The 12881-nt window shown below is 27.3% G+C and overlaps 4 protein-coding genes across 4 annotated transcripts; all 4 read left to right on the top strand.

The window, feature by feature from the left end:
* Positions 1-146: 146 nt before the first annotated feature.
* Positions 147-5565, top strand: LOC109603357 (uncharacterized). The gene is made up of 12 exons (XM_020019842.2): positions 147-302; positions 709-846; positions 901-1071; positions 1127-1367; positions 2324-2442; positions 2503-2646; positions 2701-2874; positions 2993-3215; positions 4725-4807; positions 4866-5006; positions 5063-5236; positions 5293-5565. Exons 1-12 carry the CDS (start codon positions 246-248, stop codon positions 5533-5535), a joined length of 1908 nt encoding a protein of 635 aa, XP_019875401.2. The 5' UTR covers positions 147-245; the 3' UTR covers positions 5536-5565.
* LOC109603358 (gamma-interferon-inducible lysosomal thiol reductase) lies at positions 1396-3292 on the top strand. Its single transcript, XM_020019844.2, has 4 exons — positions 1396-2442; positions 2503-2646; positions 2701-2874; positions 2993-3292. Exons 1-4 carry the CDS (start codon positions 2389-2391, stop codon positions 3239-3241), a joined length of 621 nt encoding a protein of 206 aa, XP_019875403.2. The 5' UTR covers positions 1396-2388; the 3' UTR covers positions 3242-3292.
* Positions 5566-6097: 532 nt separating the features above from the next.
* LOC109603348 (GILT-like protein 1) lies at positions 6098-8547 on the top strand. The gene is made up of 7 exons (XM_049965269.1): positions 6098-6283; positions 6504-6644; positions 6702-6875; positions 6934-7200; positions 7359-7508; positions 7566-7736; positions 7789-8547. Exons 1-7 carry the CDS (start codon positions 6224-6226, stop codon positions 8050-8052), a joined length of 1227 nt encoding a protein of 408 aa, XP_049821226.1. The 5' UTR covers positions 6098-6223; the 3' UTR covers positions 8053-8547.
* Positions 8548-11066: 2519 nt separating this feature from the next.
* Positions 11067-12881, top strand: LOC109603359 (GILT-like protein 1). Its single transcript, XM_020019845.2, has 4 exons — positions 11067-11194; positions 12144-12281; positions 12337-12513; positions 12568-12881. Exons 1-4 carry the CDS (start codon positions 11147-11149, stop codon positions 12853-12855), a joined length of 651 nt encoding a protein of 216 aa, XP_019875404.1. The 5' UTR covers positions 11067-11146; the 3' UTR covers positions 12856-12881.

Raw genomic sequence — 12881 nt, 5'->3', positions numbered from 1 at the left:
AATAAGATATATAAAAATTTATTTACGCATTTATAAATACAAAATGTTACTATACATTGTGAAAAAGTACAGTATCAATATTTAAAATTAGCTCTTTATTTTCGTAATCACTTATTTTTTTCTTTAATCTCGTTACAGACCTACTTGCTATATGAAATTTAAACTCTCGTCAATAACATTTAGACTGTCGATAAGCACGAGTTCAGAGTCTTGTGAATATATTTATTCATTATCCTCATCTTAACATGTATAGTACTGTGTTAATTTTCTGTTTAAGTTTTCTAATTTCTGTAACTGTTCAAGTAAGTATGTAAGTTAGGGGTGATGTGAACTAAACTCATTTTTAAATGTAAGTAAAAAATTAAATCTGAAATATAGAAAAATGTCCATTTTTACTAGTAAGTAATTATAAGAATTTATTTATTTATTTTTTAATGTGCTAGTGGGTATATCAAATTATTTATAAACTAATTAAATATGCATGAAAAAATAAGATTAAGTTTGAATTTAACACGATGCTTCAGAGTGAATCAGATTGATATTTAATTTGAATAAATCTATATTTACATTATCAGTGTTTACTATATTTTGATTGTATCACAACAGTTAAGGTCAAAATTTTTCTAATTAATAATATAGACCATGTTGTTTCATTTGTTATGAAATATGTATATTTTCACTGATATATTGTCACATTTTTACTTTTAGGAAACAGTTAACGTAACTTTGTACTATGAATCTCTATGCCCGTATAGTCAAGAATTCATTAGAGACCAATTAGAACCCGGTTATGCTGTATTGGGCGACTTGTTACAAATAGAATTAGTGCCATTCGGTAAAGCAAAAGTATGTATTTAAACTACATCCATAGATCACAACAATTAAAATATTCGATTTTAGTTAAAAAGTAAGAAATTAGCCTTCACATGTCAACACGGTCCTAAAGAATGTACAGGCAACAAAATTCAAGCTTGCGCTTTATCCAAAGATTTTACACAAAAACAAAAAATGTCGTTTGTGGGATGCGTCATGAAGGAAGATCATCCGGAAAAGAAGGAGGTTGTAAAAACGGTAAGTATCTTTGCGTTAAACAAAACTAGTACGTAACTCGTTGCCCTTTTTCCAGTGTGCTGAGAAATACGATATTCCATTCAAAACTTTGAAACAGTGTTACAAAGGAGAAGAGGGAAACAAATTGCTTTTACATTATAAAGAAATTACGGATGCTCTACAACCCAAATTGAAGTATGTCCCAACCATTGTTATCAATGGGGTTTATGATGCAGATAAAGATAACAGCGCAAGAGAAAATTTCTTGAAAACAGTGTGCGAGAGTTTCACAGAGAAACCATCAGCTTGCCCAACGTAATAAGATTATTGTTTTTTTATCTTAATAAATATTTTTAGTACGTAATCAGTTTTTAAATTTCCCCTAATAATACTGATTTATTTTTGTACATAATTGGGACACTTAACTGTCTCAATCTGATACTGATTTACGTGGTAGATTAGAAAAATATACCTACACTTAATTTGAATAGAGATTGGAATGTCATTGATGATCTACTAATTGTTATATTCATTTAAATAACCTTTAGATGTAGCACCAGAAATGTTATTTTGGAAAAATTGTGGCTAACATAGTCAATCAAATAATTATATTTATATTGTTAGTAGATAATCAATTTTTAATTTGCACTTTCTAAAAGGTGCTGAATTAAATTCTAATTTCGCTCATAAGTGTATGTCGCAAGTTGAGACTGATTTGCGTGATAGATTACAAAAATATACCTACGATTAATTTAAATATAGACTTAGATTGTCATTGATGATCTATTATATGTATGTTATCTATATTTAAATGACCTTTGGGTATAATAGCAGAAACATTATTTTATTAAAAAAATTTGTAAACTACCAATCCTACAAATACCACATTAGTACTTATCTGGTATCAGAATAGAAAATACGTAAAAATCAATAATCTGTGTAGATGATGGTGAATGATAACCAAAATTTGATTGTTTTTGTGTGTGAATATTTCAAGAACCCTGGAGATGCAAAAGAACAATGAATTATAAACTGTGATATTCAATTAACCAATTGTATAACAATAAGAAAATGCATGTCCATAATTTTATAGCCAATTAATTCAATAGCCTGAAGGAAATGTGTGGTTACATATAAAGTATTGTGTTTGTAAGCTTTATGCATTTAACAATTTGGTTTCGAGTTTAAAACAAATACGTACACAGTCATTTAGACTATTCATTTCAAATTAATTAAATAATTTGATATGATATCACGAATATTTTTTATCTAGCACTTATTAGTATTTGTAAATATAAAAACGGTGATACCTATTGTATTGCACATCATCCGGGTATAATGAAGTTAATAGCAGCTATTTTTGTATCTCTTGCCGTGTTTTCTGCTGCTCAAGTAAGTATTAATTAAAAATTAATTCACCAAATTGTACGAAATTATAATTTTTTGTTTAAGGGTGAGCAATTGAAAATAAGGCTATTTTACGAATCACTATGTCCGTATAGTATTAATTTTACTATTCATCAATTGTACCCTAATTACTTGTTGCTTGGAGACGACTACTTGGATTTGGACTTTGTTCCCTTCGGAAATGCTAAGGTAATAGTTTTATTTTCAATTGGAAAAGTAAGCATTAATAGAACGATATTTTAGATTTACAATGTGTCTGGTGGATATCTATTTGAATGTCAACATGGAGCAAAAGAGTGCAAAGGGAACAAGGTACAAGGATGTGCTTTGGATTTATACAACATATCAACAGCTGCGGCATTCATTAACTGCGATTTAGGATCTGGTGCACCCGCAGACGATGATAATTTACTAAAGGTGACTAATTACACAGTTACTTTCAACCTGAATTTTTGAAGTTTTGATTTTTGATAATTTGATTTTGATATGTCAATAATTTTTATTTCATGCTGTACATTAATTATTTATTTTACAGTGTGCCAATGAAGCTAACATCGAATGGTCCGAAATTCAAGAGTGCTTAGATAGTGGCCGCGCTGATGAACTTTTAGCAGAAAATGGAGCCAAAACCCAAAGTGTTGTACCGAAAATTACGACCGTTCCTGCAATTGAAATTAACGGAATATACGACAACGACGAAATTGAATATGCATTTTTGGAAGTAGCTTGCAGACTTTTGAAAAATGAGCCACCAGCATGTGAAACTAGAAAAAATAAATTATAGACTTGACTGTTGACATGCAATTATTAAAATATATTCAGTTCATATCACATACACTATTTGTATTATTTACAAACATTGTTTTAGCATTTTTAATATTAATAGTAAATACAATAACCAAATATAAGTATGGATTTATATTTTTTGTTATTGTTATCTTTTTATCTTCCTAAATTTAAGAAAAATTATTACGTACAGTATCTCATATTGAAATGATTGAAATGAAAAAATTTGTGAGCAAGTAGAACGTAATATAAAAACAAATACAAATATGCAATCTGAGGTTATTCTATTATATCACACCTACATGATTTTCTTGTCTAAACATCTCAAAAAAGGGCAGTGACAATCAAAATTAATTGAAAATATTTTTTTTCCTCTTAATTGTGTGAAAAGTATAAAAATATTAATTAATATTCAATGACTTAGAATTTATTGCCAGAAAAAGAGGAGAAATATTAATTAATATTCAATGACGTAGAATTTATTGCAAGAAAAAGAGCAGAATCTCTAGAATCTATGTCACCGTATTTTACCAAATTTTGACCACCTGTTTTATTTTAATATTTTAATTAAACTTAGTGGTACTTAAAACACTTCAAGTAGTTTTATTTAAATAAAATTTAATTGAAATATCTCCACGAGTTTACTATCTTAATTAAATGATTTGAGATGAAATTCCTTCAATTACAATTCGATATTGTTTAAAAATCACGATTTCAATTTTATTTAAATATTAAATTATTGAAGATAATTTCGAGGGATTTTTACATCACTGAAATATCTCCCGTTAGTTAAATAACTATTTTAAGTTAATTATTAGAGGCGAAATTCTTTCAAATACATATTGTTTAAAAAATTACGATTAACATTATATGCATATTTTACCATAAATTTACAATTCCTCAATTCATATATATATATTATAAATATATATGAACTAGTTACAGAACTCAAGGTATAAATAAAGTTAAATAATTGACATTGGAAATGGTTTTTATTTAATTTTTAGCAAATATAATATCAAATTATTTTATTCAAGTTTCCTTTCCTTTATGATTGATTCGAGGTATACGTATATTATTTATAACTCAACTTTAGATAAGTATTTTAAATTAATAAATAAACAATAACATTTCATTTAATTGTGGGTTTTTATATTAAAATCACAAAGAGGTTAATAATGTTAATTAATTCAAAAATAACTCAGGTAAATTGGTACCAATATAATAACAATACGGTTTTAAAAATTTTAATATAAAAATATTAAATTAGCATAAATATAAATAAATGTAAATGTATGAACATACTTTAAATAATCTGAATAATGTAAATAAGTACACATGGAGTTTGTTTAGTGGTGGTATACTACGCGAACAGAAAATGTTTCTATCCACGTTTAAAAATATTTAATTAGGAGGTGACTATCAAATTTTTATCAGATAATTTATTTTGTATTTATACCCATAACTTTTTACAGTGTAAGATTTAGTCTTTCGAGTGATTGGAAATATGAAGGTTTTCGTTAGTGTCTTGGTATTCACGGTGTTCTCACTTTCTGCTGCATATGTAAGTATATTTAGTAAAACGATATGAGCACGAAAATAATCATACTTTCTGATTATAGGCAGGAACTGTGAAGGCCACAGTTTTCTACGAAACTTTGTGCCCATACAGCAGACAATATCTCGTCAATCAAGCCATTCCCGGATTTCAAAAACTTCCGGACAACGTTGTCCTGGACTTAGTACCCTACGGAAATGCCAAGGTATTAAAATTTTACTGATGTTGTATTTGTTTAAAATTAATATCTGAATAATTTAGACCATCAACGAATCGGGATCCTTGGAGTTTACTTGCCAACACGGCGTAAACGAATGTAAGGGTAACAGAATTCACGGTTGCGTCTTAGAGTTGAACGATATAGCCAAGGCAGCCGCCTTTATTTCCTGTGATTTGGAGGCCGACTCTCCAGCTGATGATGAAACTCTACAATCTGTAAGTGCAGTTTATTAGAAACGTTAAAGTAATTATTAAATGTTACGTGTTTTAAGTGTGCCAAGAGTACTGGAGTTTCGTGGGAAGCTGTAGAAGAATGCGTTAGCAGTGGAAAAGGTGATGAAATTTTAGCTGCTAACGGCGAAAGAACTCACTCGGCCACTCCAGCTATTAAGGGAGTACCAACAACTTTCTTTAATGATGTATTTGATGAAGATTTGAACGATGATGCTTACAGTTCCTTCCTAGTAGTTGCCTGCCATCTTTTGAATAATGAACCAAAAGCTTGTCAAAAATAATAATAAATAAAATTTAATATTTTAATTATTTTTTATTGTGTCCATAAAGAATTTGTACAACAATGGAGATTTTGATCGCTGATTTTTATGGCGATACTGATAACTTGATTTATGGTATATTAAGGGGGCAATAAATTAATAAATAATTTATTGCTATTAGAGTTTTATCTCGATAATCACATTTTTATTTGTAATTTAATTATAATCTCTTTCTAAGTCAATAATTATATTAGAAAACTGCTTTTGATAAAATAAAACTTAAGTTTTAGAAACCATAAATTATTTGGGACTTAATATGCATGCAAATATTCCACTTCTTTAACTCACCATCAGACTCTATTTATAAATATTCTTCTTGTTACAGATCAAAACAATCTTTAAATCTTACATGTTTTGCTCTTACATTAATATATTTGCATATAAATTCAGAATTAGTTCGAAGAAATATTAAGAATAAATATTAAGTTTTATTGACTTGATAATTACTGCCAATTTCTCTGGAAGTCATGTGGTTTCTGATGTCTTTGTTCATTTATTGTGAATCAGCTTACTCCATGTTATTGGGATTTATCTTTATATGACTGATCTGGTGTTTATCAAACGACAGGGCTTGTATTTGTAGAATTAATGGGTTTACACCGCCCACTACTTAGGTATCATCCGATTCATTTGGTGCAGTTTAACTTTAATGATGGCTTGGTTAAAAAGTATTTTATTATTGTGTCTGTGCTTCATAATTTGTATTAAAGTAAGTGTTAAACTAAGAACTTTTTGTAATAAATAAACTCAATAATAAATGTCAGTAAAAATTATTTTGTTACTATATATGATTTATTGAATTATTGCAAAACTTATCAGTTAGTTTATTGCATGTTTCAATTACAATCGATATGGTTTAACGCAATTTTAGCAATAAGTACTTGTTAGGTAAGTATAATATACATTGTTTTTAATAACCAATATTTTAGTGCGATCAGCTGAAAGTTTCTGTGTATTACGAAGCGCTATGCCCAGACAGCATACGATTTGTTACACAGCAGTTATTTCCAACTTATAAGCTCCTGGGTAACGATTTTGATTTGGATTTGGTTCCATTTGGAAAAGCCTCCGTAATTATATATAAATTCTACAATATCATAATATATTATATTTCATATTAACTTTAGGCTAACAATGAAAATGGCAAATGGGAATTTACTTGTCAACATGGCCCCCGTGAATGCTACGGAAATAAAGTTCAAGCGTGTGTGTATGCTCAATACTCAGCACCAGATTCAGTATTATTCATTGATTGTGCTATGCTTTCCGGACACGATTGGGAAGATGAATATTTGGAAAATGTAAATGAAACTACTTACTAAAAGTGAAATAAAGTTTATTACGAAATTTTAATTTTAGTGTACAGCACAGACTGAAATTAAATGGACTGAAGTAAAGCATTGTTTGAACTCTGGCAGAGGAGATGAACTTATGGTAACCAACTACGAAAAAACGAAGGCAGTCACTCCAAATATAACATTCATTCCCACAATAACATTCAATGATGTGTATAGTCAAAGTTTGCAAGATAATTCTTTGAATGATTTACAAGGGGTGATATGTAGTCTTCTGGATAATCAACCACCACAATGTAATACGGAAGTGGATGAACCTGACTGTCCAACAGTATGATTTTAATATATTATATTAAATATAATGCATACAATTTAGATGTATATTTCTGCTAATTTTATCGAGACAATAAATTAAATTTTGTCTTCGTCTTGCTTTTTATCAGAGTTTGCAAAGGTTGCAAATTCTAAATAATGATATCATTTTTTTAGGATGAGAAATTAAAAATATCAGTGTATTACGAAGCATTATGTCCTGATAGCGTCAGGTTTGTACGGAACCAATTATACCCGACATACAACACATTGGGTACACCAGACCACTTTTTTAACGTAGATCTGGTTGCATATGGTTTTGCTAGTGTAAGTTCCACACTTTAATAAAAAAAAATATGGTTTATTGAATTATTATAATTTTAGGCAAATAATGAATCAGGAAAATGGGAATTTACTTGTCAACACGGTCCTGTAGAATGTTATGCTAACAAAGTTCAAGCGTGTGTTGGGGACTTACACACCACAAAGGAAAATATAGATTTCCTATACTGTGCAATGGAAGATAGGGAATGGAAAGATGAACATTTGGAAAAGGTAACTAAAATGTTAATTTTAATATTTCGAAACTTAATAAAATTTTATTTAGTGCGCAATCCAAACGGGTGTCACTTGGAAAACAATTAAAAATTGCGTTGCATCTGATCATGGAGATTTGCTTTTGGTTGAAAATGGTAAAAAGACAGCTGCTGTGAAACCTGCAATTAATTTTATACCCACTATAACTCTACAAGGATTCTACAATCAAACCTTAGAGGATAACATATTGACTAATTTTAAAACTGTTGTTTGTGACTATTTAAATCACGAAGCACCAGGATGCGAACATCATCCTGAAGTTACAATAATTTAATTTAAGCTTAAATTGTGACTATTCTGTGTTATATGTTATATTAAATTAAGTATAATAAAAGAATTTTAAAGATTAGTTTTATATCCACTATAATCCTTCAAGGATTCTATAACCAATATCTAGAAGAAAACATATTGCCTAATTTCAAAACTATTGTTGGTGAATACTTAAATTAGGATGCACTAGGCTGCGAAGATCAACTCGAAGTCAATATAATTTATATTTAAATTGTGACTATATTGAAAATTATATTTTTGAAATTATAAATAACAGAACAATGTTAGCATTTTACCTACTATAATCCTCCAAATATTTTCTAAGCAAATTCTAGAAGATAATATATTAACTGTTATGTGTGATTATTTGAACCACGAGGCACTAGGATATGATCATCAATTTGAAGTAAAAATAATTTAATTTATACCTAAATTGTGACTATAATGATAATTATAATACTTTTTTAAATTAAATATAATAAAACAATTGTAAAGATTAGTTTTATATTCACTATAAACCCCCAAACATTCTAAACCAAACTCTAGATAATAACATAATGGCAAATTTCAAAATTGTAGTTTGTGAATATTTAATTTATAAGGTACTAGTTTGTAATCATCGTCTTGTAAATGTAAATGAATGATCTAAAAATAATTTATGATAAAATTATATCTACTTTCAATTGATAATTTACATTTCTTAAGATAAATTTTATATAACAATCATATTAAATTAAATTAAATATTATATAATAATAATAATAATATTATATTCTATACTTAGTACGACGCTCCAAGGATAACAGATAGAAGATAACATATTGGTTAATTTCAATTTATGCTTAAATTGTGACTATCCTATTAAACAAGTCAACCAAAATTTTTGTGTTTTTATTCTTGTGCACTTGAATTCTGATCCTAATCATCATAAAATACTTTCCTACTTTAATTTTGCATTTTTAGCTTTTAAATATTGCTTTTGTCTGATTTACGAAGTTTTGATGAACCTGATATATTATTTGTAAAACGTACAGTAGTGAGTGTTTATTTGTCTATGAGATCTGTAACAACCGCTCTTGTGTATTACTAACATAAGATGGATGTTAATCTATTCTGTTTTATTTGCCTGTCCTTTATATAAAATTGGGCTTAATGAAGCAATTTGTGAAAGCTTTTAATCTGAATCCTGAAGCTTTTGAATATTTAAAGGGATTTTTTCCCAAATTATCTGAAGCTGACCACAAGTTAAACAATGCTCATGGAAAACAAGACTTGGAAAGTATTAAAGCAGTAGTTAATGGTTTCTTTTGCAAACAAAAAATAATTAACGATTGATGATAATTAATCTGCGTTTGAAAGCTTTAAAATTATGGTCTGCCGAAAGTCCCAGAAACTTCATATACTACCCGGAGGAGCAAAGAGAAAGTTTTCACCAAGATGTGATGGACTTTGAACAATGTTATCAAGGTAGTACAACGAGAATACGGTGGGAAATTATATTTGGGGTTTAATACGAGAAAGCCCATACAAACATAAGAAAACTACTATAACTATTCATTTTTGAACTTGATTTGTTGTTATTGTAAAAAGATTTTAATGTTCAGAAAAAACTTAATGGTAATTAAAAATAAAATTATAAAAAATATTAAAAATTAATCATTTTATTTTGAAAATTCGAAAAATTTTATTTTTGTTTTGGAGAAACAAAAATTTCACATGCAGAGGACAGATCTAAAAATCGAATTAACCAGTGTAATAATTTTTTTTTTTTAAATTTATTATAATGAAAAGAAATTAAAGATCTAGGGATCCAAGGATTCTAGGACCACACATTAGAGATAACATATTGATTAATATTAAAATTGTCGAATGTGATTATTTGAATCATAAAGTACCAGAGTGGAAACATTATGCTGGAGTAAAATTTAGGTTTAAAACGTATTTGTATTATAAGGAAAATAATATTTTTTAAATTAAATTCAATAAAACAATTTTAAACATTAGTTTTATCCTCTATAACCCGCCAAAGCCAAACTCTAGAAAATAACATAATGGCTAATTTCTAAGGTAATGATAAATATATTACTGCGAACATCACCATGAAGAATAATTTAATATTTGATTAAATTGTATTTTTTAAATTAAATATGATTAAACAATTTTAAAGATTAGTTTTACACCCAGTACCATAACTAAACTCTAAAAGATAACATATTGATTAATTTCAAAATTGTAGATTGTCTTTGCACAAAGCACGAGACACCAGTTTGTAAACATAGTTCTGATGTAAAAATAATTTAATTTATGCTTAAATTATATATATATATATATATATATATATATATATATATATATATATATATATATATATATATATATATATATATATTTAGTATTTAATGACTTTTAATTTAAATCATTGTGAACTTGAACGTATATAATACTTGTACATGAGGAGGTGGTGTCAATGCACTTTTAATTAAATTATACTTGACAATGGAATTATAAACAACATTAAATGCTTGCAGACAAATTTTGAATGCGTATTTTATTATTATAGTATTTATTACTACAGTAATGCATTGAGGTATACATAAAATGAAAGGAACGAAATTTTATAATATATGATCAAAAATTAGAAAACTAGAACTATAAATAAATATTCTAAAATGCAATTTTAGATATAAATGTATAAACTTAGATAAACAAATATTATATAATAATATTTGCTAAAGGTTAAAAAATATACGTTCAAGATGATTTAAGATAAAAATCAAGCATTAAAAAATGTATTACAGTATATTTTACAGATAATTTTCCTTCCAATATGTTATTTATGATTATCTCCTTTATTGTTCAAACAATAAGAAAAAAATTCTTTTATCACATCTTTTATTAGTAATTTCATTATTAGAATATTGATTTGATTTAGATTTTTTTAACATTAGCAAACGAACACTTCCAAATTTAACAATAACAACAGACCTCATTTAAAAGTAGTGTAGATAGAGAGTGAGTAATATAACACGTGGAGTAAGCAACTTGAATCTGTCTCATTTAGTGGACAAAACTTGACCAGTCCACATTAGTTGTAAACGATGAATTTTTATTTTGTTCTCTTTTGTTTGACAATTGTCGGGCCAGCGGTAAGTAAATTTTATCATATATTTGGAAGACTTGTTTATGTATTAATTATTATAAATATAATAATATATTTCTTAATTATTTTTAAATTGGTTTCAAATATTTTTTTATTGAATTTAATAATGAAAAATATTTATTTATTCATAATTAAATTCAAATTAGTAATTTTGAAGATAGTATTTATAATACTTTTCTCTTATAAAATTGAATAAGGAAATTTATTTTTATCAGCATATTATGATACTTCAATTTTTAATTAATTTATTTAATGTTAATGCTAATACGTTCGTTCATTTTTTAAACGTGTATATTAAATTGTTATTGATATACAATAGAGTGTTAAGTATTAATCAAATTCAAATCAACCTAATTCCAAGGTTAAGTCATAGTAATTAAAGTGATCAATTCTGAGAAGGTGTATTTTCCAGAATTATTTTTTTATATGTATACAATTACTGATTTAACAATAGCACAATACTAATTATAGTTAATTTCTTTTTTATCTTTAGTGGGCTCCATTCAAATGAAATCATTGTTTCCCTCTTGTTATTGTAAACAATTGATTAGTAAAATAAAAATTATTACCAATATTCAAGATACCGATTGTTTACCTCAAATTTCTCATTAAATTTAAAAACATATACTTTTTAATCTTAATTTGGCTCAATGTCAGTTGAAGAATTATAAATCTTCTCTTACAATGAATGTTTTCAAGAGATTCTTTAGTAAATTTAGTAAATAATTATTATTATAATAATATATTAATGAACAATTTGTCATCGTTGTGTTAAATCAATTATATGACATTTTACATTGGTGTTATTTAAGTGTTTAAACGACTAATAACCTTCAGAATTCTTAAAATCTAGATGATGAAATTATTTATATTTTTTATTATTATTTAATAAAAGATAATTTATATATTAATATATATTTAACAATTTATTTTAGTTCTCGATAAACGTGACAGTTTACTATGAATCCTTATGTCCCGATAGCGTCGAATTTATTACTCGCCAGTTATATCCCAGTTACAGCAGCTTAGAAGAATACATAAAAATAAAATTGGTGCCATTTGGAAAAGCCTTTGTAAGATATTATTAAATGTTTGCGTACAATTTGAAATAATAATGTGCGTTTCCAGCTGCTTATTGAAAATGATAATTATATGGTTTCCTGTCAACATGGCCCTGCTGAATGCAGCGGCAATAAGTATCAAGCTTGTTTATTAGATCAAAATAAAGGACAGAAAACTGATGTTGCTGTTATAAACTGCATAATGTCCCAACCGAATCCTTCAATTTACCGAACAGTAGAAAACGTGAGTATTACCAATAATTCAGGATATTTTTCTAAAATTAATTAATCATTTTAGTGTGCTTCACTATTCAAATACAACACGACCGTTTTAAGGAAATGTGCGAATGGTCCTAGAGGAGATCAATTAATCATCATGCATGGTAATAAAACCATGGATCTAGATCCAAATTTGTCGTTTGTGCCTACCATAATCTACAATGATTTTTACAACCAGACGGAACAAGAAGCATCTCTAAAAGATTTTGCTGCAGTTGTCTGTCATAAGATCAAAAGTGGAAAACCAAAGATATGTAACGGAAAATCATTTCCCAGAGCGACTTGGTACGATTGGCTTAATTATTAAGTTTATTTAATAAAGAATTTGTTCGA

The sequence above is a fragment of the Aethina tumida genome, chromosome 3 (genome assembly GCF_024364675.1).
Source record: "Aethina tumida isolate Nest 87 chromosome 3, icAetTumi1.1, whole genome shotgun sequence".
In the NCBI taxonomy this organism is placed as follows: domain Eukaryota; kingdom Metazoa; phylum Arthropoda; class Insecta; order Coleoptera; family Nitidulidae; genus Aethina; species Aethina tumida.
The sequence above is the reverse complement of the archived record's forward strand: the minus strand, read 5'-3'. Positions and strand labels throughout refer to the sequence as shown.

Coding starts and splice junctions, on each gene's coding strand:
- LOC109603359 (XM_020019845.2), top strand. CDS start 11,147: ATGAATTTTTATTTTGTTCTCTTTTGTTTGACAATTGTCGGGCCAGCG. Junction 11,195..12,143: donor TGACAATTGTCGGGCCAGCG/GTAAGTAAATTT, acceptor AATTTATTTTAG/TTCTCGATAAACGTGACAGT. Junction 12,514..12,567: donor TTTACCGAACAGTAGAAAAC/GTGAGTATTACC, acceptor TAATCATTTTAG/TGTGCTTCACTATTCAAATA.
- LOC109603358 (XM_020019844.2), top strand. CDS start 2,389: ATGAAGTTAATAGCAGCTATTTTTGTATCTCTTGCCGTGTTTTCTGCT. Junction 2,443..2,502: donor CCGTGTTTTCTGCTGCTCAA/GTAAGTATTAAT, acceptor TTTTTGTTTAAG/GGTGAGCAATTGAAAATAAG. Junction 2,875..2,992: donor ACGATGATAATTTACTAAAG/GTGACTAATTAC, acceptor TTTATTTTACAG/TGTGCCAATGAAGCTAACAT.
- LOC109603348 (XM_049965269.1), top strand. CDS start 6,224: ATGATGGCTTGGTTAAAAAGTATTTTATTATTGTGTCTGTGCTTCATA. Junction 6,876..6,933: donor AAGATGAATATTTGGAAAAT/GTAAATGAAACT, acceptor TTTTAATTTTAG/TGTACAGCACAGACTGAAAT. Junction 7,201..7,358: donor ATGAACCTGACTGTCCAACA/GTATGATTTTAA, acceptor TCATTTTTTTAG/GATGAGAAATTAAAAATATC.
- LOC109603357 (XM_020019842.2), top strand. CDS start 246: ATGTATAGTACTGTGTTAATTTTCTGTTTAAGTTTTCTAATTTCTGTA. Junction 1,072..1,126: donor AGAAGGAGGTTGTAAAAACG/GTAAGTATCTTT, acceptor CCCTTTTTCCAG/TGTGCTGAGAAATACGATAT. Junction 4,808..4,865: donor TCTCACTTTCTGCTGCATAT/GTAAGTATATTT, acceptor TTCTGATTATAG/GCAGGAACTGTGAAGGCCAC.